This window comes from Myripristis murdjan, chromosome 6 (genome assembly GCF_902150065.1).
Source record: "Myripristis murdjan chromosome 6, fMyrMur1.1, whole genome shotgun sequence".
In the NCBI taxonomy this organism is placed as follows: Eukaryota; Metazoa; Chordata; class Actinopteri; order Holocentriformes; family Holocentridae; genus Myripristis; species Myripristis murdjan.
The window spans coordinates 20784521-20805379 of NC_043985.1; the positions used below are offsets into that span (position 1 = coordinate 20784521).

General features: G+C 41.9%; 1 protein-coding gene across 1 annotated transcript in view; it reads right to left on the bottom strand.

Moving 5' to 3' along the window:
* The window catches only part of mctp2a (multiple C2 domains, transmembrane 2a), a 36142-nt gene extending 15636 nt beyond the window's left edge, over positions 1-20506 (bottom strand). The window contains exons 1-18 of the mRNA XM_030053898.1: positions 20470-20506; positions 18832-18918; positions 17311-18294; positions 15627-15686; positions 15431-15539; positions 12454-12596; positions 12222-12298; positions 11996-12110; positions 11869-11892; positions 9182-9361; positions 8250-8380; positions 7956-8142; positions 7426-7519; positions 7229-7331; positions 6832-6934; positions 6589-6690; positions 6407-6481; positions 5983-6102 (exon numbers count right to left, since the gene is read on the bottom strand). Of these exons, the coding sequence (XP_029909758.1) occupies positions 5983-6102; positions 6407-6481; positions 6589-6690; positions 6832-6934; positions 7229-7331; positions 7426-7519; positions 7956-8142; positions 8250-8380; positions 9182-9361; positions 11869-11892; positions 11996-12110; positions 12222-12298; positions 12454-12596; positions 15431-15539; positions 15627-15686; positions 17311-18267 (2580 nt within the window). The 5' untranslated portion in view covers positions 18268-18294; positions 18832-18918; positions 20470-20506. The remainder of the gene's footprint in view (positions 1-5982; positions 6103-6406; positions 6482-6588; positions 6691-6831; positions 6935-7228; positions 7332-7425; positions 7520-7955; positions 8143-8249; positions 8381-9181; positions 9362-11868; positions 11893-11995; positions 12111-12221; positions 12299-12453; positions 12597-15430; positions 15540-15626; positions 15687-17310; positions 18295-18831; positions 18919-20469) is intronic.
* Positions 20507-20859: the final 353 nt, after the last annotated feature.

Genomic DNA, 20859 nt, shown 5'->3' on the forward strand with positions numbered 1-20859 from the left:
AGGGGGTGTCAGAGGCAGAGGAAGCACAGATAAGATTTCTCTTCAGGGCAGGTAGAGTGTGTGGGCAGCCATGGTGCTCTGAGCTAACACTGAATAAATATTTCACATACGCTCAGCTCAAGTCTTATCGACTGGGGAGAGAGAGAGGGAGAGAGACAGTGGAAGAGGGAGAGGGGGAGAAAGAGAGAGAGAGAGAGAGAGAGGCTGCATTCTACTGAGAGTAATAAAACAGGGAATCTCATTTCCCTCTTGAGCAGGGCTAAATCAGCTGTAGCAGCTCTGGAGTACAACACAATTTACAATTCATTTTAAAAAATCAAATACTGATATACTAGCCGTTATATTTATTTTGCTTAGTTTTATGCTTATTTTTTCATACTGGTGTCACTTTTAAATGAAAAGCATATGCAAGAAAAGTCAAAATTTTAGCAATGTAATTTATAAACCATAAACATTTACATTTATAATGTAATTTCAAAACTAAACAATAAAATAGTGTAATTTAGTGTATTTTGTATAATTTAGTGTAATTTATTTGAGTGAATTAAGTTATTCACTAATTATCCTGTTTGGTAAACAGAAGGCTAGCCATTGAGGAATGATAACAAAATGCGGCAGCTTGTAAGGATGCATGCACAATACAGTGCAATAGTGATAGCAGGCTCTTTATCAAAGCACTGAGAAAAAGCAGCCGTGCGAGGCAAAGCATTAGCATTTGCTCACAGGGCCGTCTCTGGTCGTTGTCTCCCCGCCTGTCTGACACATGCCAGGGCCAGAGCAGTGCCAGTACGGGGCTGGAGCAGGGCGGTCAGCGGGGGCCCTGTGGTGCCTGTCAGTGGTGGCTACTCTGACCCTGCGCTCCGGCACTGGCCACGAGTGTTTAATCCGTGTCGGGAGCGTTAACACTGAGCGACCTCCTGGGTGACAGATCTGCCATGCGAGCCTTTTCCCCTGAGGAGGTGGGGAGGGAGTGGCGTGGACTCTCTCTCCCTGTCAGCTCAGCTCACACACACGTTAACGTGCCGGGGCCGAGACCGGCCCTAGAACAGCCACACACAGGGGCGGACAGGTCGCCGGCTCAGCTGCCTGGGGAGAGGTGTCCTCTGTGACTAGGAAGGTGGTGAGTATGTTAGAGGCAGTCATTATGATACGGCACACACAACGGGGTTAAACACGGAGCGCACTTCATCTAGGCTGAAAATAAGTACAATACAACACACAGTGCAACAGAGGCACAGACAAAACCGTGCTGTTGAAGTGCCAGCACAGTTATTTAGTGCAGTGAGCTGTTATTCAGCCTCTTAATGTGTTTAGACTTAAAATGTACATTATGCTACTTCATAAATTTAAACAAAAATGAATGTGGTCAGGTTAAATTGAATTAAATGTGTTGTCAGAACTGAAATCCATATCTTAAAGCATATCGGGCACTTTCGAAATGGGCACAATTCTGCAGCCATAATGAGGTGAATATTAACAGAGAAAGCTTATTAATACCACTAATACGGGGACATGCTTCAAGGTTACATGCTCTGCATTCAGCAAGCTTCAAGAGCTGACAACTGACACATAGCCATTCAGGGCAGCTAAATAATAACGCTGTGTCAAATCAGAAGGCAATGCTGAGCAGTTTACAGGTACCAATAGCGTATCATTTAATAATTAATAGATCTCAGACTGTTTTCAAAACCATGAATATACACACACACATCACCATCACTGCCATCTTTTTTCTCTCTCTCTCTTTCACTCTTCTGGATACATTCCCACTACACGCTCTGTGAGAACTCCCACAGCCATGGAAATGGAGAGTATAACCCCCATGAGACCAAAGAAATCCACTCCTTTAAGGCCTCAAACTTTTTCAAACAGAGAGAAAACAGATGCAAAGCAGAAACAAGCAGACAATTCACAGACGCGCAGACTACCCTCGCCACTCTCACAAAAGCACGGCCACACTGCATTGCAGTAAACCGCAAATGGGCAGATCCAACACTCACAAAACATCTCATTTTCAGGGACAGTGTTAACAAGAACAATTATGACAACTCTGATTATGGCTTTGATCTTGGCCATGCTGGTATTCTGGTTAATGGCCCCAACTGCCATGGCTCTACACAGGTGGTCTCCTGAGACCTCTGGAGCCAGATCTGACCCTGTCCTGCCCTCATCTGGGGAGACGATGATTCTATCAGCCCAAAAAAGAACCCGTTGCAGCTGCCAACTGTGTTTACAGCTGCACCGCATCAAACATTCATCAAATGCCATCTTTACAGTCTGTGATGTGAGGCAATCAGCATTTCACAGGCTGTCAAATGATGTCTAAAGCGGTTGCTACCTGGCAGTGTCAAAAAGAAAATGGTTCAAATACTCACATAAGGTATACAGGTTTCTTTCTAGTCTAACTCCTGACAGATGAGGTACCTCATATGTTAAAATATTAATTCTACTTAAATACTTAAAGCGGTCTAATGACAGCAAAGCTCAAAATCAGCTTTCAAGTGTAAATGATCCCTTTTCTTTTTTTAACTTTCATCCATTTCATCTAAATCAAAATTGTTCTCAACTTTAAACTTCTGAAACAGATTAATTTGGCTGGCTAATACATGCTCATTTAGCTTTTTTTCCCTCTTTTTTTTTTTTTTTTTTTTTGGAAGAAACTTGTGTCTCTCGGTCTAATGCACAGAATGGAGGATTTCACTCCAAGTTGTTCCCACGAACGGTTCCTGTTGGGAAAAGTAACTGATCTCCTTAGCACCTCCACTCGCACTTCCAGCAGTGCTATAGCTCCATCTACAGGTCCCATCCTTGTCTACAGGAAAGAACTCTGGGTGACCCCTCTGCAGTCAGTGCTGATGTATAGCACATTCATCTCGCTCAGTCTTAGTGAAAAGCACATCTAAAGGCCGTTATTTTATGAAGATTTTAGCTGTCACATTTTCTCTCTCGCAGAGAAAGGAACATGCTGTTGTCAAACTCCTGAAAAGCGCAGATCCTAGGCTCATTACTGTAGCATAAACAAGCAGAGAAAAAAAAAATCCAAATTTCTTGTTTGTATTTCCGTTCACTGATGAAGATGTTTATGAGGATTTGCCAGAACTTTGTTTAAATGCGTGAGAAAGAATTTTTTTTCTTCTCCTTTTTTTTTTTTTTTTTTTTTTTTTTTTTTTTTTACATTACCTAATTAGAAAGGCGCTATTTTAAAACTACAACCCATGGGTGGAAAACTGAAGGAAACTTCAAACAGTACGGACTCTGCTTGCTGAGGAGATTGCACAATCAAAACAGGTAACCTCCAGCACCTGCAAACAATGACAATGCTGCATGACTTTCCAGTCTTTACAGATTTTTCCTCACACAGTAATACTCAATGGCAGAATAATACCAAATGAGCCATCAGTCTGGATTTCATCACTGTGCATACCCAATTTATGTGTTCCTGGATGCACAGTTTTCTGATTGCCCCTCATGAGGGAAAGTTATCTTGCTACAAGACTGCAGAGAAGTCTCCAAAAAATTCCATCCATTTTATTTTTTTTTATTTATTTATTTTTTTTTTATATTCAGAAACACTTGGTTAACATGAAACAGACCAATGATCTTTCACGTAAAAATTTGAATACCTTACACACCACACGGCAACAACCACTTCATAATGCATACACGAATCTACATAAACAGGATAGAAATGTAGACTGCATGCTGTGTGGAGGTCAGAAAATTGGCCTGCGGGACTGAGTGATATAATGGCTAAGTATTCCTGGTAAAGCACTAGGGGAGCATCCCGCAGTCCCAGTAGAAACCACAGCAGCGGTAATGCATTACAGGATGTATATGGTGTAAAATGGTAGGACTGGTCTGCCTGCGTGATAAATAATGTATTGTAATGTATATTAAAGCTAGGCCCACCACTGCAGTGGTTCCTACCGGCATACCCCGAGAAGCCTTGCGCTGCCTGCCACTGTAGAAAAGAGCAGACACTAGTGGTATAATTATGCACATCTGAGAGGCAAGCAGAGGCCATCTGTCAATGTCTGAATCAGTTACCTTATTACCACTGCCTAAAGATATAAATATAGGAGTGGGAGCTGCTTTCATTAAGGCGCATGGTGGCATGCTGCTTCAGACAGCTCCGAACACTAACTTAATTGCAAATGATGACTTAGAGGAGGAGGAGTGGCTGTAACCGTGGCTGGCATCGGAGTGGGCAGGGGCACTAGTGTGTGTCGCGGCGTGGCACTGGGATTGTAATGACAGTCAGTCAAGACCTTGTGGCTGCCTTCTTCTTTTCACATCTCTGTCTGGTTTTAGTCTAATTCAGGATTTTCTCCCTTTTCATTATCAATCACAGACAATATTCATATGTGATATATGTGCTGCTGCTTGCTCAGGATATAATAAATCATTGAAAACAGGAACTTTTCACTGGTTGAACTCTGTCTGCTGACGAGTGGGTGATGAACACACAGTGGCTGATTCACTCTCTTTGGGCGATTCTCACGGTGCACCTTCGACACTTCCACTATTTGAAGCACACCTCGTCGCAGACAAAGGCATACTCCAACTACTCTGTGACTGTCTGCTTTTAAAAATAACAACCAGTGTGCTGGTGTTTCATCCTACGGTATTTTTTTTTTTTTTTTTTTTTTTTTCAAATGAATAAGACAGCAGACAAAGCCTATAGTTTAAGAATATATCATAAGATTTTATTCATTTCACTAAGAGGGTTCACATGACATGCAGCTAACACATATAAGGTAATTTCATCACTGGGGTGTATTAAACTACGATGATCATGATGAAAATAGCATGTGTGAGAGTCAATCCTTTCCCTTCTTCCTAAGATCTCTATTTGTGTGCTGCACTCCTAAACAGCAGGTGGAGTGGAAGTGGAAATGAAAGATTAGAGTGTGCCACCACACACTCCCATCGCCTGCGGAGGATCTAATTATAGGTGGAAGAAGATGGCCCCATCCCGCTGACCTGTCACCTGTCAGCCTGCCTATCCTCCTGCTCTCCTGCCCATATCCCTGCCTCCAAGTCTCTCGCTATCTGCCTTCATACACTGCACTCCACCTAACTGTCTACCTCTCTTTTCTGTGCTCCAACTTTCTTTCCCAGATAGTAGCCTGCCTCCCACTCTATCCTTATACAATCACACACATTGTTCTCTATCTTCCTGTCTGTGTGTCCGCCTGCCTGTCTGTGTGCCTTGCTGTTCTAAAGGCTGTGATACATTGAGCCTGGCCATTGCCTGAGGGGATTTGCACCTCAGGATCAGTGAGAAGGGCTTAAAGAATACACCAGGTATGAATTGCATGTCATCTCGAGACAGAGCAGACAGAAGAAAGGCAGTGAAAGAAGAGTTCTTCACACACCCTGTCTGTGACCGCTTCCTCACCCTGACACGGCGCTGGCAGGGCTTTCATGGCAAGTGTACACTCTTAATCATGACATTACATGTGCTGTACGGAGGGGGATTCACAGGGTGATTTAAGATTATTTAAGCTTAGGACCTTAGATCACATACCCTCATTAAAAACAGCTAAACAGAGACATTTAAACAAGGTTCAAATCTCGGAGGCAGACTGTCACTCCTCCACCCAAGGAAGCTGAGACTGTGATCCTCCTTACACCGTCCCCCGGGTTAGGAGGCTTTGCTAAGAAGTCAGATGTACAAACGCCCCAGCCCCAGCCCTTCAAATACACTCTAATGTCATCAGAACTGAAGGAAAGCCAAGTGGGGTTTGATTTAAAGGATAAAGCACATCCATCACATACACATTGGATAAAAACAGAAGGTAGCCATTGTTTTTCATGGGAAAAGGAGTAGCAAAGAGAGAAAACGGCTAAACCAAAGAAACTCTTCACCGTCTAATTCGCAGAAAATGAAAGAGTTAAAACTGGGCTGCAGTGAAATGGGACAAAACTTGTTCGCCCCAAGGCTTAAAGCGAGTTCATTAACGTGAGGCAATGACTTACCAGAAAGGCTATTAGACTCCGTTGCGTGCTCTCCCATTGAAAACAGCTTTTAATGTACTGTAACGTGTACAGAACTGCCGTGCTGATTTTGCGAACCCGATATATATTCTGGGCAAGGACCTAATGGGAAATAATTGGAACAAAACACCAGTTAGTATCATTTGATACTGGACATAATGTTTATGACTTTGCAATCAGGTTGATTCAGCTTTACAGTCCCTTATTTGCTACTGTGTAATTTGATGTTTAAAGCCAATTAAACTAATTTGTGTGACTGTGACCGATCCAAACTATGACCATGTGCAGCTTTGTTGTGGCCACTTTATTAGGAGGATGTTAGGGGATGCATTTTGGCAATGTTTTCTCTTTTTTGTGTGTGTGTTACTCTGTTTTTGATTAAGACTAAAATATCAAGGCAAATAACCTTTTTAGAGAATTTTAGGTTTTCCTCCACGTATTTTGTCTCCTTTGGTTTGAAGGTTTGGATGCCAGCTCTGACCTAGGAAAAAAAAAAACAATGGCAAAATAAAAACAGCACCACCACAATAACAACAACAAGAACAACAGCTTTCGAAAAAGCTTCATCATATTTAGTTTGACTCTTACTTTGTTATAGATGATCTCCGGCACCAGCGTGATACTCCCTTTGGTCAATGATCCCAAGTCTTCTTTCTTCAAGAACCGACACACCTGTTGTCCATTCTGAACCTTTTGCATCAGAATTACAAATACAATCAATATCTAATCATCATTTACAGCGTTATTAAAATATGTGTATTATAAATCAAGCTATTTATGTAATAAGTTACGTTGAAGTGATAATCTAATGGTGAATGATCACAAACTCACAGCCAGCAATGGAATGGCCACTTTCCCCAAAAAGTTTGGGGCTCTGTCTCCGTTCTCATCCAGGACAGTCAGCTCAATCACATCGTGAATGTCCTTGATTGGGCTGTAACATCAGATTAACGTGCAAGTTACAGACACTCATCTACACAATATTATTACTAATGCACACTTATGTTCATAATTGTAATTGTATATTGTATATTGTATATAGGATTGTATATAGGAGTGTATTCTTTCTATTTTTATTTCTTTTTTATCCATTTTACTTGCACAGTGCTGGAGTTGTCACCATTGCATTTCACTGCTACTGTACTTGTACATCAGGCATGTGACAAATAAAACTTGAACTTGAACTTGAACTTGAACACAAGACAGATTTTTCAGATGTCTCACTCACAATGTGAAGACTTTGTTCCACTCCGGGTTGAGGGTCTTGTAGATTGTCTGAGTTTGAAGCCTGCTCTTACCAAGTTCAATAACACAGAAGGGGTTGCTTTTTCCTAGAAATGACAAAGCCATGTCATTATTTAATCTGTAGGAAAGCCATGGCCATGAGGAACATAGTCAGAGAAGTGAAGTGCTGTCTGAGATTACCATTGAGATCTGTTGCTGGAAGATCTGTTGCCTTTATGACCTTGACCTGAAGGTAGCCAACCTCTTTCACACATTTGTGCGAGTTCTTTAAGGACTGCAGAAAGGAATATCAAAGCATGAGATGATGAATACAATAATCTATACATTAAATTTTATGATTACAGCCCCAAATATGCCATAATCATTGAGTTATTGTTAAAGTAATTGTCTACTATAACAGTAACGTCAGTACAACCGCATTACTTCTACCTCAAACCAGCTGATATTAGAATCTTTACTAAATCTTGAAAATGGGCTATTGCATTAATAGGTGGGGACATCTATATATCTACAAAATGTAGAAACAGCACACTCTATATTAAGTAATAAAGATTACAGGGCACAGCTGCTTTAAGTGCTTTATGCTTTATGAATTTTCCACACTGATTTGTGAATATTTTTTTAAAAATATATACGTATAAATGTGCCATTCTCTAATAAAAAATATGTCATCCTGTGATATTTGTTAAAAAATGTATAATGATACTAACAAATTTCTCCATTATTGTGTCTCTCTCATCAGGTTGCTCCAAAGGAGCTGCGCTGATGTCAGAGATGGAGACTCCCCAGCAGGGCGTCAAGGTGACCAGAAACACCAGCCTGCCCTTCCCGGGGTCCAGCACATGGGTGTAGAGCTGCCTCTGATTTTCTGGAAGTCTTGATAGGTCAATCTCAAACCTGAGACACATAAGGAAAATGGCTCCCATTGGAACATATCAGAAATACTTGTCCTGCGGAAGAGCAAATGTGAGCAAAATTAACACCACCCGGTGGGAAATACTCACATCCCCCATGACTCCTCACACTTCCTCCCTCTCTTGGAGAATACCTCCACCTGCAGAGGTTCCTGGTTATCTTCAAACTGATTGAAGTCAAACTGCTCTCTCCACTGGGGATTGGCCTGAATGCATAGGTTCTGAGGGCGTCAAAGACACAGATTCAGGACATACAGTAACATGGAAACGCACACACATGCACACAGATAGACTCATTGACGCAATGTCAGGTTTAATGCATTGTCAGACTCCAGCCCCTGCATGACAGGTGGATTAAGTCTTCATTCAGTTCAACCAGAACGAGGCAGGAGAGGAGAAGGAGAGGTTGGTTTTGTGTGTGTGTGTGTGTGTGTGTGTGTGTGTGTGTGTGTGTGTGTGTGTGTGTGTGTGAGTGTGTGTGTTTGAGTGCATACGTGTGTCTATTTGTGTTTGTGTGTACTTGTATGTGTACACCTCGGTAGCCACTCTGGGATTGTAAACACTGACAGCTTCCAATTAGAATCAGCTTTGTTCAACAAACAAACAAGCAGAGAGGAAAGCAGAGAGGTTTACAAAGAAATGACACGACAACACAAGACAAGTGCACCGCAGAATCATCAGGGGGGAGGCCAACAAGTAGAGGTAGATGAACAGGGCATGCTGGGTATGCAAATGAAGGCAGTGAAGCCCAACACCTGAAGCATGGGGAGAAGCGAGTGGCAGCCATGCCCAGTCTAATGAGCTGCCTCTGCCATGGCCCAGTGAGCCAAGGTGGAGGTGAGTCACTGACAGGCACCTGCTGAGAGAGAAGCAGGAAGGAGAGAGATAGGGGCTAGAAGGAAAGACTTAGATGAAGTACACAGAGTAAAGACCTGAGAAGACGTAAAAAAAGACAGAAGAGCATGAGAAAATTGAGGGTGGATAGAGTAAAAAAAGAAAGTCTTGTAAAGAACAAGACCAACCTTGCTCTTGTACTTCTGATCACCCAGCCGGAAGCGGACGTAGATGTCCCCCTGGCCATATTGTGGCAAATCCTGTCCCTCCACCAAGGTGATACCAAACACCCCGCTCCACAGCTGGTTCTTCAGCTGATTCTTCTGCATGTCTGTGCGTGGAGACTGTGTCACTGCCTGAACCTGGTTCTGAACACAAATAAACAATTACATTATTATTATTATCTTTTTTTTTTTTTTTTTTTTGGTGGTGGTGGTGGTGGTGGTGGTGGTGGGGGGGGGGGGGGGGGGGGGGGGGGGGGGGGGGGGGCGCAAAAACTTTGTGTGTGGAAGCCCTGCGCACCTCACTCTGTTTACCTGTTCCTGCCTCAGCCTGGCACCTCATCATGTTCATAGGGTGCATAAAAGTAGGACAAGGGTTTACACTATACAGCACATCTCTGCTGGAGCACATTAGCACATCTCTACTGACAGGCAAGCCACACCATGGATGCTCCTGGAGAGAGAGGGAGAGAGGGATGTCAGCAAGCAGCCAGATGTCCCTGGCTGTGACAGTCCCACTCATCACTGGCTCCCAGACTGAGTGTGGGGAGGCAGGACACTTGGCATACTGCACCGGAGACAGCAGGCAGCAGTGAGTAATGATGCAAACCACATAGCTCTCTCATCAGCAAATTATGCATACATGCAGTATGTATGGCCAGCATATATGTTTACTGTATGTTGGCAGTTGGCATATTCTTCCAATTTTAATTTAACCAGCAGAATGACAAATCTCGGTGTGGAAAAATGTCATAATCCTAAAGCCATCAGCGAAGCGATGAAACTAACAAAATGTCCTGCATATGAGAACTCTTTGGAATCAAGGACAGGCCCAACAAATAATCCTCCTACTCCTGCCGTGTGTCACAGAGGGAGTGAGAGAGGGAGGCCTTGATATGTTTCCATGTGTTAGAGTTCCCGTGAGGCCATGCGGTGATAGGCCAGGGCTGTAAAAACAAACAGCAGAGAGGTTGTGTAGGGCTGACTGTAATTAAAGAGCAGGACCGTAATCTGCTCTAGCCTCTTTGATTGCCCAGCTCCTTCGGCTGCCCCGGCCGACGCTGCTTCAAACAGCCCCACTACGACTCCCCTGCCACTCTGGCCCCTCCTCTTCACTATAGGGTCACAACCCACATTGCCACCCAATCCGGAGGGGATCAAAGCACATCTCAGGGACCTGAATTAACATGGAATACCACAGGCACAGCCCTATAAATATCACCCCCTTCAAAAGAAGAGGAACAGAGGGAGTGGAGGAGCGATATAAAACAGGCCTCAGCCAAGTCATCCCAAGTGTTTATCTTGGACACATTTCTATCTCAGCGGCCAATAAAACAATTCCACTTAACTGTAAGTGGCCCCTAAAGAGAATCTATTCCTGGTCCTAAAAGGGCTGTGCGATTGCTTCCATATGGTGGGACAGCATGGGGACAAGCAGGATGAGCTCAGACCCAGGTCCATTTGGCTGGTACCTCAGCTCTGTCCATCCACAGCTGTGATATTACATCCTAACATCTGGGTTATTGCCCGCTATGCCTGGGAATTATCAGTCTTGCCGATCTTAGGCATCCCACACTGGCAACATGCCTCAAACAGCAGAGAGCCCCCACACCCCACCCCGCCCCCTCCCATACGCCCCCCTCCTGTTTGAAACACTATCACACAGCAGAGTTTTACTTAGGCATTTGCCATTCCCTGTCTCCGTGGTGGCAACACAGAGGGAGAAAACGATGTTCCAAAAAGAGGGGGAGTAGAGCTGTAAGAGCTGTGTATTCAGCACCTCCAGGATAGGTGTTAAATGCAATAAGATACTGTATGTTTGTCAAAAATGGAGGAAAAAAAAATAAAAAATAAAATGGCATTGTTACATTGTTAAATTAGCACTGTGATTTAGGCAGCAGAACATTGTGCAGAGTCCCATCACACATTTCTGTCTCCCTCCGAGTCCCTTTAACCATCTGTAGTGGATAACCTACAACGTGTATGAAAATGGTTTCATTCCTTTGTCATCTAATATCAAATTGAAATTGTCTACTGGACCATCAAGAGACTGAACAGTGGCAGATGTAGTGACTATATAGGTGTGAATATAAACCCGCAGCTACAATCATTGCGATGTGAGTCCCAAACAGCAACCCTCCTATTTCACTCTGAATCTAATTACAGCTACAATATATTGAATACCACTTGAAAAGGGACAGAACTTTGTTTACTACAAAACCCAATATTGCAATATAATACTCATCTAAGGGCTTTTTCAAGACCACATATTCTGTCAATATCATTATTTTGACAAACTTTGATCACTATATCATGTTGCTCATTTTTTTTTTTTTTTTTTTTTTTTTTTTTTTTTAGAAAATGATAAACCACTGAATATAATATGCAATGCAAAAAAGGTTCGCTATAAAACCACAAAAGAAATAGACTGTGCTGAAACCAAGGTTACACACAAAAGCCTAAGTCCTGAGCATACACCTCATTCTTTGTTGCACTATAGTACAGTGAGCTACTGCCCCCTAGTGATCGGCATCAAGGAAACTGTAAGAACTAACATTAAACAATGTTGAATGCTAGGGTGCTGATTGCATTCTGGATCCAATTTGGAAATGCAAATCTAAGGACATGTGTGATGATGATATCAAAATCCATACCTTATTCTTCCTTTGTGGCCATCTCTGTGAATCAAAAAGAATTAAATCAGTGCAAATAATTCAAGGAAGAGTACTAGAGACAGAAAATTTGATCTACCAAAGCTTCTGCGATCAAGAATTGTCTTACTGGGCCTCTTTTGACGGTGGGATCTCTAAACATTAAGCAGACGTCAATGGTGATGACTCCCATGTAATCTTCCTTACTTTTTGGATCGTCTAGACGCAGCTCCATTTCATAGGTTCTGGGCAGAAACAGAAAGGGCATAAGGAAGATTAACAATAATGGCTACGTATGGATATCCTAAGAATAATCTATTCCCTTTTATATTATGCCATAAAAATGTTCCACTCACTTGTATAATTCAAGGTTTTTTAGGGCAATAGCGCAGGAACCCATGAAGTCATCACTGGTGCGATTCTTATCATAGACCTACAACAACATTACAAATGTAATAAGTTTAAGAGACATGTACATATTAGGCTCCTGTACAAGACTACTGTTGCAAATAAAAAGTCTTCAACAAAGAGTTGATACCCTGCAACCATTTAAATATAGGTTTTTAGTCAAACTGGTAGGAGGCCTACCCGAGCTTCCACAACATGCTCTCTGTCTCGTAGAGGATGAGAGAAGGACTCGTTCCACTGCGGATTCAGGTTTTTATACACCACTTTGCTCTTATAGAATTGCTTTCCTTCAAGTTTGAATTTAACATATGGATCACTCGTTCCTAGAATGAACAATGAAACAGAGCAGACAATATGCAATTAAATACAGTATGACACAAGTGGTACTTAACATAAAGGGTTATTTTAATATACAACCACAGTGTAAAAAACACTGCCATCATAGCAATATAAGTACAAATGATTTACCTAATGCAGACTGTTTATTTCACTTTGAATATCATGTCACTCTTAAAACCATACACAGTGTATGAGAACACACACATGCAGACATGTATATACACCCTTCCCCCATGCTGGTTAAATCAAAGAGCTGCTGTGTGAGACTGAAATATGTGAGGAGGAGGTGCACCCCTCATCTATTGGCAAAAACAGAGGGATGTAGCTGTTTAATTGTGAAAGAGTAGAAACACTCGCCAGCATGAGGCAACCAGAAACCAAAATCTAGAAGCAACCAGTGTTAATCTCCCAAGCCTGTTAAGAAAGTCTGTCTGCGAGAGGGGTGGGGGTACGGGACTTCTTTGTCTCTGCCATGGCATGCAGATTGGCCAAAAAATGAAAGCCAGTCCCATGCCTTCATTTGTATAGGGGAATAAAGGGGTGCTTGAGAGAGCCTGCAGGGAGGCTTGAATCACATGACAAAGGCCCTGTGGGGATGGGCTGTCAGGCCTGTCAGCTCCCCACTCCAAATGAACATCTCGCAAAGGCAGGCAGGACCCACAGCAGCTCCGCCCTGCCAGCCTGTGACAGGGAAACCTCCAGGCAACTTGACAGGAGGAGAATGTGGCAGCTAGCAAGGAGAAAAGCTCTGGCATGACTGAGAACGGTGACGATGGAAATTAATGGGAAAAAAGGGGAGAACAAAAAACCAGGGAGTGGGGGCTGGTGGCGTGGGTCCTTTCAGAATATGTAATGACAATGTATGCCATTGGTGAGTCTTTGGCACGGTGTTGATTGTTGGGCAAACAGTGGAAAGACAGGGGGCGTGCGGGGATTGCATCATCATGGTGCCATCTTGTCAGGGAAAGTAAGGTCTCAACTAGTAGGGAGTAGGGCAGTGGGCTCGGAGGATCTGCTGTTACCATACTGGGAAAAAAAAACAAACTTCAGCATCATTCTGAGAGAGAAATCCATTTAGCCTCACTCTTACAGGTGAGTTTCCAATTCGGCAGGAACTAGACCATAATAAAATAGTGGTTAAAACCACAGCATGTGTATTCAAAGGGTTTATTAGTTCAATAAAAAGGTAGATCTGGCTTTAAAATATTTATATCCCTTATTTCTGCCAGGAAAATGCCAATCTATAATGACCAGTGTAAGACAGTCTTTGACTTTAAGTAAATTAGGCTACATAAATAGCTCCAAAATACTCATAAGCAGTCAGCAAATAGCCATACTGTCTGAGGTCATCAGGCCACCCATAATGCCTCTCGAATACTGTGCTTCCATTTATGGACACTCGGGGTCGCCGCTTTCCCAAAGTAAACCCTACTGGGCCTGTGGGCCCCAGGGAAGGGTCAAGAGGAGCATGAGGAGAAGACAGATGGAGGTTTGTATCTGATGCTTGCTCTCTCTCTCTCTCTCTCTCTCTCTCTCTCTCTCTCTCTCTCTCTCTCTCTCTCTCTCTCTCTCTCTCTCTCTCTCTCTCTCTCTCTCTCTCCCTCTCCTTCTCTCCCTCTCTCCTTCTCTCCTTCTCTCCCTCTCTCACACACACAGATCAATATCACAGAGCCACTGGGGACTCAATTCTCAAAAGAAAACTCATAACTGGACTCAAACGTGTTAAAATCTAAACCATTATTCACAGTCCGTATCAGATTTTCCGTCTGGATATTATACATTTACTCAACCCTGCAATGAACCAAAGTATGGACTCATATGTTCCATTTTAAATCATGTTGCAATGACGCTAGGATTATAATAATAAACATATTTTACAATTTCAGCAGTCCCCCACAAAATAACAGTTTATATTTCCAAGTGGGGAATAAATCTCAAAATAATCTATGCGAGCTGTCCATGAATAGTCAAATACAAACAGTCAAATGTATATAGTACATGTTGCAAAAATTAAAATCAGATTTATTATTCTAGATTTATTGTTCACATTTGAAGCTGAGTGTGAATACAATTCTTTCCTTTCTTTTCTATCTGTTGTTGCCATGAAAGCTCTCTTTTCATGTAAATTTTCCATAGCGTGCAACTTAATGTGGTAAAGTACTGTGGACATCAGATAATGTATCAGATGTTGGAGTGAATCAGCCAACATTTCAAACTCTTTCAGTTCAACATAATGAAGAAGGTGGTGCCTTCTTGTAGTTGCTTGGCCTCTTTTTGGTTCAGTACAGCAGCGATTGTTTTTGTTCTGGGCGGCTGGCAGTGTATGCTTTATTCAGGTCTGACTACATACCTCTCTAGTTTTGTTTTTTTTTTTTTGCATATACAACACTAGACAGGAGACCTCAGTTTCGCAAGTCAACTGTGGCCTTTATTAAACATATGTCACCCCGCCTTTATGCAAAGCAACGCACAGCATGGACACATTTTCAATTTCTCATTTTCCACCGTGTGAATGGCAGGTACACACAGCCGCATTAACAAGATGTGCATGCATTTCCAGTGTCATGTCATCCTTTTTGCAGTGGCCAAAAGCCAACACACAAAGAAACACATTCTTTTAGGAAAGGAATCGGTGTCTGCTCTGTGGAGGTGTACTAATCCATCTAAGGATGTTTCAACTAAAAAAAATGATAAAGGGAACACTTATTTGATGTTGGATGCTACAAACAATCAAAATATGTCTTCTCCAAATGTGTGTGAGAGAGTTTTAGATTCATAGTTCTGTGTAAGGATCGCCTGCACATATTTCTTCACCTACCTGAGCGCTTGTCTCGGATCACCAGGTTCCTTCCCTCCTTAAGGTTGATGTTGAGGAGGTATCTCTGGAAAGGGACAGGCGCTGGGACCTCAAGACCGGTTGTGACAACCTGTAGTGGAGAACCATTCACATTAATTTGCTATCTCCATGTCAGAAGGTTGTTCTGTTTCAGTGTGTCCAGTAGTCCAGTACTCACAGAGTTTTCTGACAGATCCCGCACAACCTCGTCAGAGAGATCATTCTGCTCACCTGATATCTATGTAGGCAAGGTACATAGCATTAATAATTTACAGTGGATTAAAATCCAAATAACAAAACAAGCAAGCTTGGTCAGGGAGTGTACTGATCTGTACATGATACATACAGGCTGACATAAAAAAAGTTAAATTGTTGCACTGGTAATCCATTTCAAGACTTAAATGCTTGACATTGTTGTAGATATTGTCCTACAGAGATACAGAAAGCTATCTGTCAACTGTATGTGAATACTGCTTACTGTAGCAACAAACTGTAAGTGCTAATCAAGTAGCAGTAGTGTGATATGATCAGCTACATCGTGTCCTTTTTGTTGAACTATCCTCGCCACATTGTAGTAACACAGGTTTTGGACTGGTTTCCTTATCAGAGAGTGATCTAAGCAAATGTGCATGAAATTATTTAGTTTCAGCTATACCCATAGGCTGCATAAAGTCAAATCCCAAGGGCTTGGTTTACGTTTAACACCAAACATCTGAGACACAAGATGCTTTGGATATGTTGTGTATGCTGTTCCAGTAGAGAGTACAATAGCTACTATTACACCAGGGATATGGGGGTATTGTATTATGTGTCTATATGTAAATGATAAAGGCAAATGAAACCACCACTCTGAGCATGGGCTCAGATAAACAATGTCTACTTCATGCAGCAGACTGTGTCAGAGCAGAGTCTAAGGGAACCTCTTAGCACAGCAGTGTGTGAAAAACCAAGCCACACAACTGAATGGGAAAGGATAGCTTGCAAACATTCAAGTAAATGTGACCAAGGTTAGTGTTTTATGTGTTACTTCTGTAATGTCACTGAATATTATATTGGTTTAAAAATGACATGTTTTCCTGCATAATACTAGATTGAAGTTTTCCATCACTATTAGTGCTCCTATATAGCACTATGGATGAATGCTTCATATGTAATTTCTAAGAAATGAATTTCATCTAAAATATTTCCAGGACTTAGACATGTGGACACAGAGATTAGGACTGACATGAAATGGAGTAATGGCCACTAAGGGAAGCTCTGTTGCATTTTGTCACTTAACATTGCATTTTCCCTCATAATATCAGTGGTGCAACGGTTCACCTTTTTAACCGTTCTGTTTCTACTTTGGTTGTGTGACCATGGTTCTGTCTGTATCATGATTTGACTTTGAAAAAAAAACTGAATGAAGTTAAGTATACAAGTTCTTTCTTTTTAATTCAATCATACCAATAATTTAGCATTACAGCTGGGACTCTTGCCAACGCTCTGTACAGGTCATGCAATCCAGCAATGCCTTTGTATGCAGCTTGTCGAAAAGTCAGTTATTAGGCCTGACATTATCATTAATCAAAAGGAGTGTTGAATGTTTTACATTATGAGATTCTTTGCTGTAAATTTGCACCATGTTACCAAAAAAAAAAAAAAAAAAAAAAAAAAAAACACCTCTAAGAACTATAGTGAAAACCACAGTTCATCACATATGCACAGTTTGGTGAAGTTATATATATATACATATATATATATATATATATATATATATATATATATATATATATATATATATATAGACTTTGAATAACATCATCCACCTCTAGATATAATGAAGGCAGTGAAAAGAGCCTTGTCACAGCAGAGAAACTGACCTCCACTGGTTCTCCCTGCTCTTCCAGCTGAGGCTCTTCCATGGAGAAGACCACAGATGTGAAGGGGGAGAAGGGCTCCCGTTCCAGGTCCTCAGAGTCTGTAGTCCAGGGCATGTTGACTCGTTCCTCACTGGGGGTGCCACAGGCAGAGTCCAGAGAGATGCCATCTGCACTCTCCACTAGAGTCTCCACAATGTCTGGAGGCAGAGACCACCGATCTGAAGGAATATTTTCTCTGTTCGCTGGTGGAGTGCCTCTTTCAGCTGGTAGCTTTCTATGCTCCACTGGAGGAGTCTGCTTTTCTATGTTAACGTTTACTGGATCAGTTTGATTGGTGAGAGGTCTTTCTGTTGAGAAATCTTCTCTGTCCCCTGATAAGTTTGGTCTTGGTGCAGACGCTTGTGTGCTGGTCATAACAGATCTTGGTAAGGGAACAGGAGTTAATGAAAATGTTGGTATGTTCCCTTTGGCAACATTGGCTCTTTTGTTCACTTGTGCGTACAGAGCTTCTTCTGTCAAGTTCTCTTTGCTCACTGAGCTTGACATTTTCCCAACATCTTCCATTTCTTCATAGAGGGCAAATGCTTCCACAGGTGCACTTATTCTATTGGCAAATGGATAATCTGTGGGAACATTGTACCTCGTTTCTGGGTTTACATCGGTCAGTTTATCTGCAAAAAGTGGTCCACTGCTGATCGAGCCACTTGCAATGGAATCTGTATCACTCTGACCAGGTGAGGTATTAAAGAAGATAGCATCTGAGGCAGGGGACAGTATGGCACTATCTACAGTACAACCTTCACCTGGCACAAACCGTAGATCTGGCACGGAAATACTGCGCCGATGGGCCAGCCTCCTGCCTTGCTTGAGCGGGGTCTTCTTCCCTGGCTTCTTTAGGTTGGGTAGCTTAGTTTTGATACGCAGGTTCTCCAAGAAGTTCTTTTTCTTGGGATCCATTTTGAGTAATGTTAATTTTGCTTACACCTTTCAGATGAAAAAACAAGAACAAGAACATTGAAATCAAGATTCATTTGATATGTGTCGTGCAAAACTTCACCCCACAGTAATTCTAAAGGCAGCTAAAAATGAAGCCTATATCAGTAGAAAGGTGTAAGGACAGAAAAGTTGCTTATTTCCTGCAGGCATAAATTAACTGGCTGACACTAAACAACCCAGTGGCAATGGTTATGAAGAAACAGGTAAAGATAAAATAAAATGACAGAGAAACTACCTCATGTTTTGTAAGTGAAAGCACGCAAACACAAAGCCACTGCCTGTCTGGCATTTGAAACCAGTTTCTCACCATTCTTTATATACTCCTCCTCCATTTTTAGTCCTTTATATAATAACAAATACTTCAGTGCTACTGTATTGAAGTATTAATGATTAATGTACTGAATCATAAATACAGAACACAGTTCAAAGTGGTTGGAGAAGATACATCATCATAATAAAATATCTCTTATAGCTAAAACTGAGGCAATATTTCACAAAATATTCTCAAAAACTTTTCTCTTTTACCTCCTGGATTACTGTAGCCTTGGTTAGACAAGAAATCCTCCTACTTCTGTTGAACAGCGTGACAGAGGCGCTCACTGATGCAGTTTTCTACAAATTCAGAGTTTTCAGAGAGCAGCAGTAAAAAAAAAAAAAAGATCCAGTGCAGCAGTGTAACCATTCTCACTATGATGAAAATGAGGAAGTGTTTCAGCCACTACAACATACAGCAAATGCACTTTCCTGCTTGAAGACAACTGTAATGATTGGTGGAGACTATTGAGAGTCCAGACTGAGACTGGGTAAAACTGGCCATACCAGTCCCACAAGGTGAGTTTCAACGACTGTGAGACTGTCACAGTAAAAGCTAACGTGGCATCTACCATCTAGGACAACTCTTTTAAAATCAAAGTTGTATGATGTGTAAGTTACATGTGATTTCAGCTGAGTTAAAAAATGTATTGACATAAATATTATCAGGCAAAGTCATTCTAACATCAGATTAAACACACAATCAGCATCAAGGCTATGATGAAACAGAATTGCGTACAGGAGGTTGAAAAGCCGGTTTTGTCTGGCTGTCTGTTTGTTTATTATTTATTTGAATGTTTGACTATTTATTTGCATTTGAAGCTATTTGTCTGTTTTCTTGTAAGACTTGTATGCATTACACTTCTAATATGCGCTTTCTCATTGGCCAAAGTATTTTGAAAAAACAAAAAAAATCTTAATGCCATAATCTAGCCTAATTCTAGGATACAACTATCCTTATTATCTGTCCAAAACAGTCCCAAAATACTGCTGATGGATTCTGCAACATGAAGTCTGAGGCATATGAAATGCTGGTTATCTGTTCATCTTATCTCATCCCTGATCTTCAGCATGGGCCTGGCATTCACTGGCTGCCTTGTCAAACCAAACTCCATTCCTTTCATGCAGGCCTATATTTGTTTACAGTGGAACATGGTTTAGCCTAAGCTCGTCAAAAGTGAGCATTTGTGTTTGCAGAGTATAAACTATAGCTTTCTGTCCACACATAGAAGCTAATGCAACAGACCCACTGGTGTCCACACTCTCCTTGTCTGCGCCTAACAGTGGAGACTATATGTGACAACAGATGTGTTTGAGTCTGGACCGAGCCTTGTTCAATATTTGCTGATGTCTTAAGGAGCTCAGGCCCACATGAAAGAACCCCAACTTGGCACCCAGTTGAAAGGCAGGGCTGAGGATCCGAACAGGGCAAGCCCCGATGGCAGGTGGCCTGTCGCCCTCCTTCTCACACAACTCAAACAGTCCAAAACCCTGCTTGGTTACTCTACACATGCACACTGGACGCCTTCCAGCCTCAAGCACAGCTGGTCTGGTCGACAGGGAGCCAAGAACATGCACTTGGGGACGGATAACTGAGTGATGCACATGCAGCCATCAGACTGAATACGGCCATCAAAAAATGAAGATGACTGGCACAAAATCCCTGTTTGTCTTGTGTAGTCAGCAGTACGACAGTAGTGCTCCTTTATGATCGGCTTTTTGACGAAGCCTACCGCAGCCTTTAACACACAGGTAGAAATAAAGACTGCAAAGCTGAACTTCCTATCAAATGACATTGACTCTGCAAATCAAAAGTTGTGACACCGCCGTTTTCAAAATGCAATAACTTACCACTTTCAAATTAAAAATTCTCTGCCTTACGTGCAAAGTGTGCTGCTACACATCTTTACTTGGCTTCCTTCTTACCTTGACATTGGCAACCTAAACAAAGTGCAGCGAAAGGCCAGCACCACCTGTGTAATTTATTGTATTACAACGCCACCTGGTGGTATCATAATGAAAATGCATAATCTGTGCTGTAAAATAGCCTGTAATGAGAACCTCCTTAAGAATTGTTTTGGAAAGAATAAAAATGTGAGGAAAAGCCCAACATTCTTGATTTAGGAACAATGTTAAAATCACCTGGTTATAAAAGTTCCAAATCTGATTGAACAAACTTCTACTTTTTAGCAAGTCAATCAACTGAAGGCTAAACTTTGCTATAACATCACACTTTGAAGT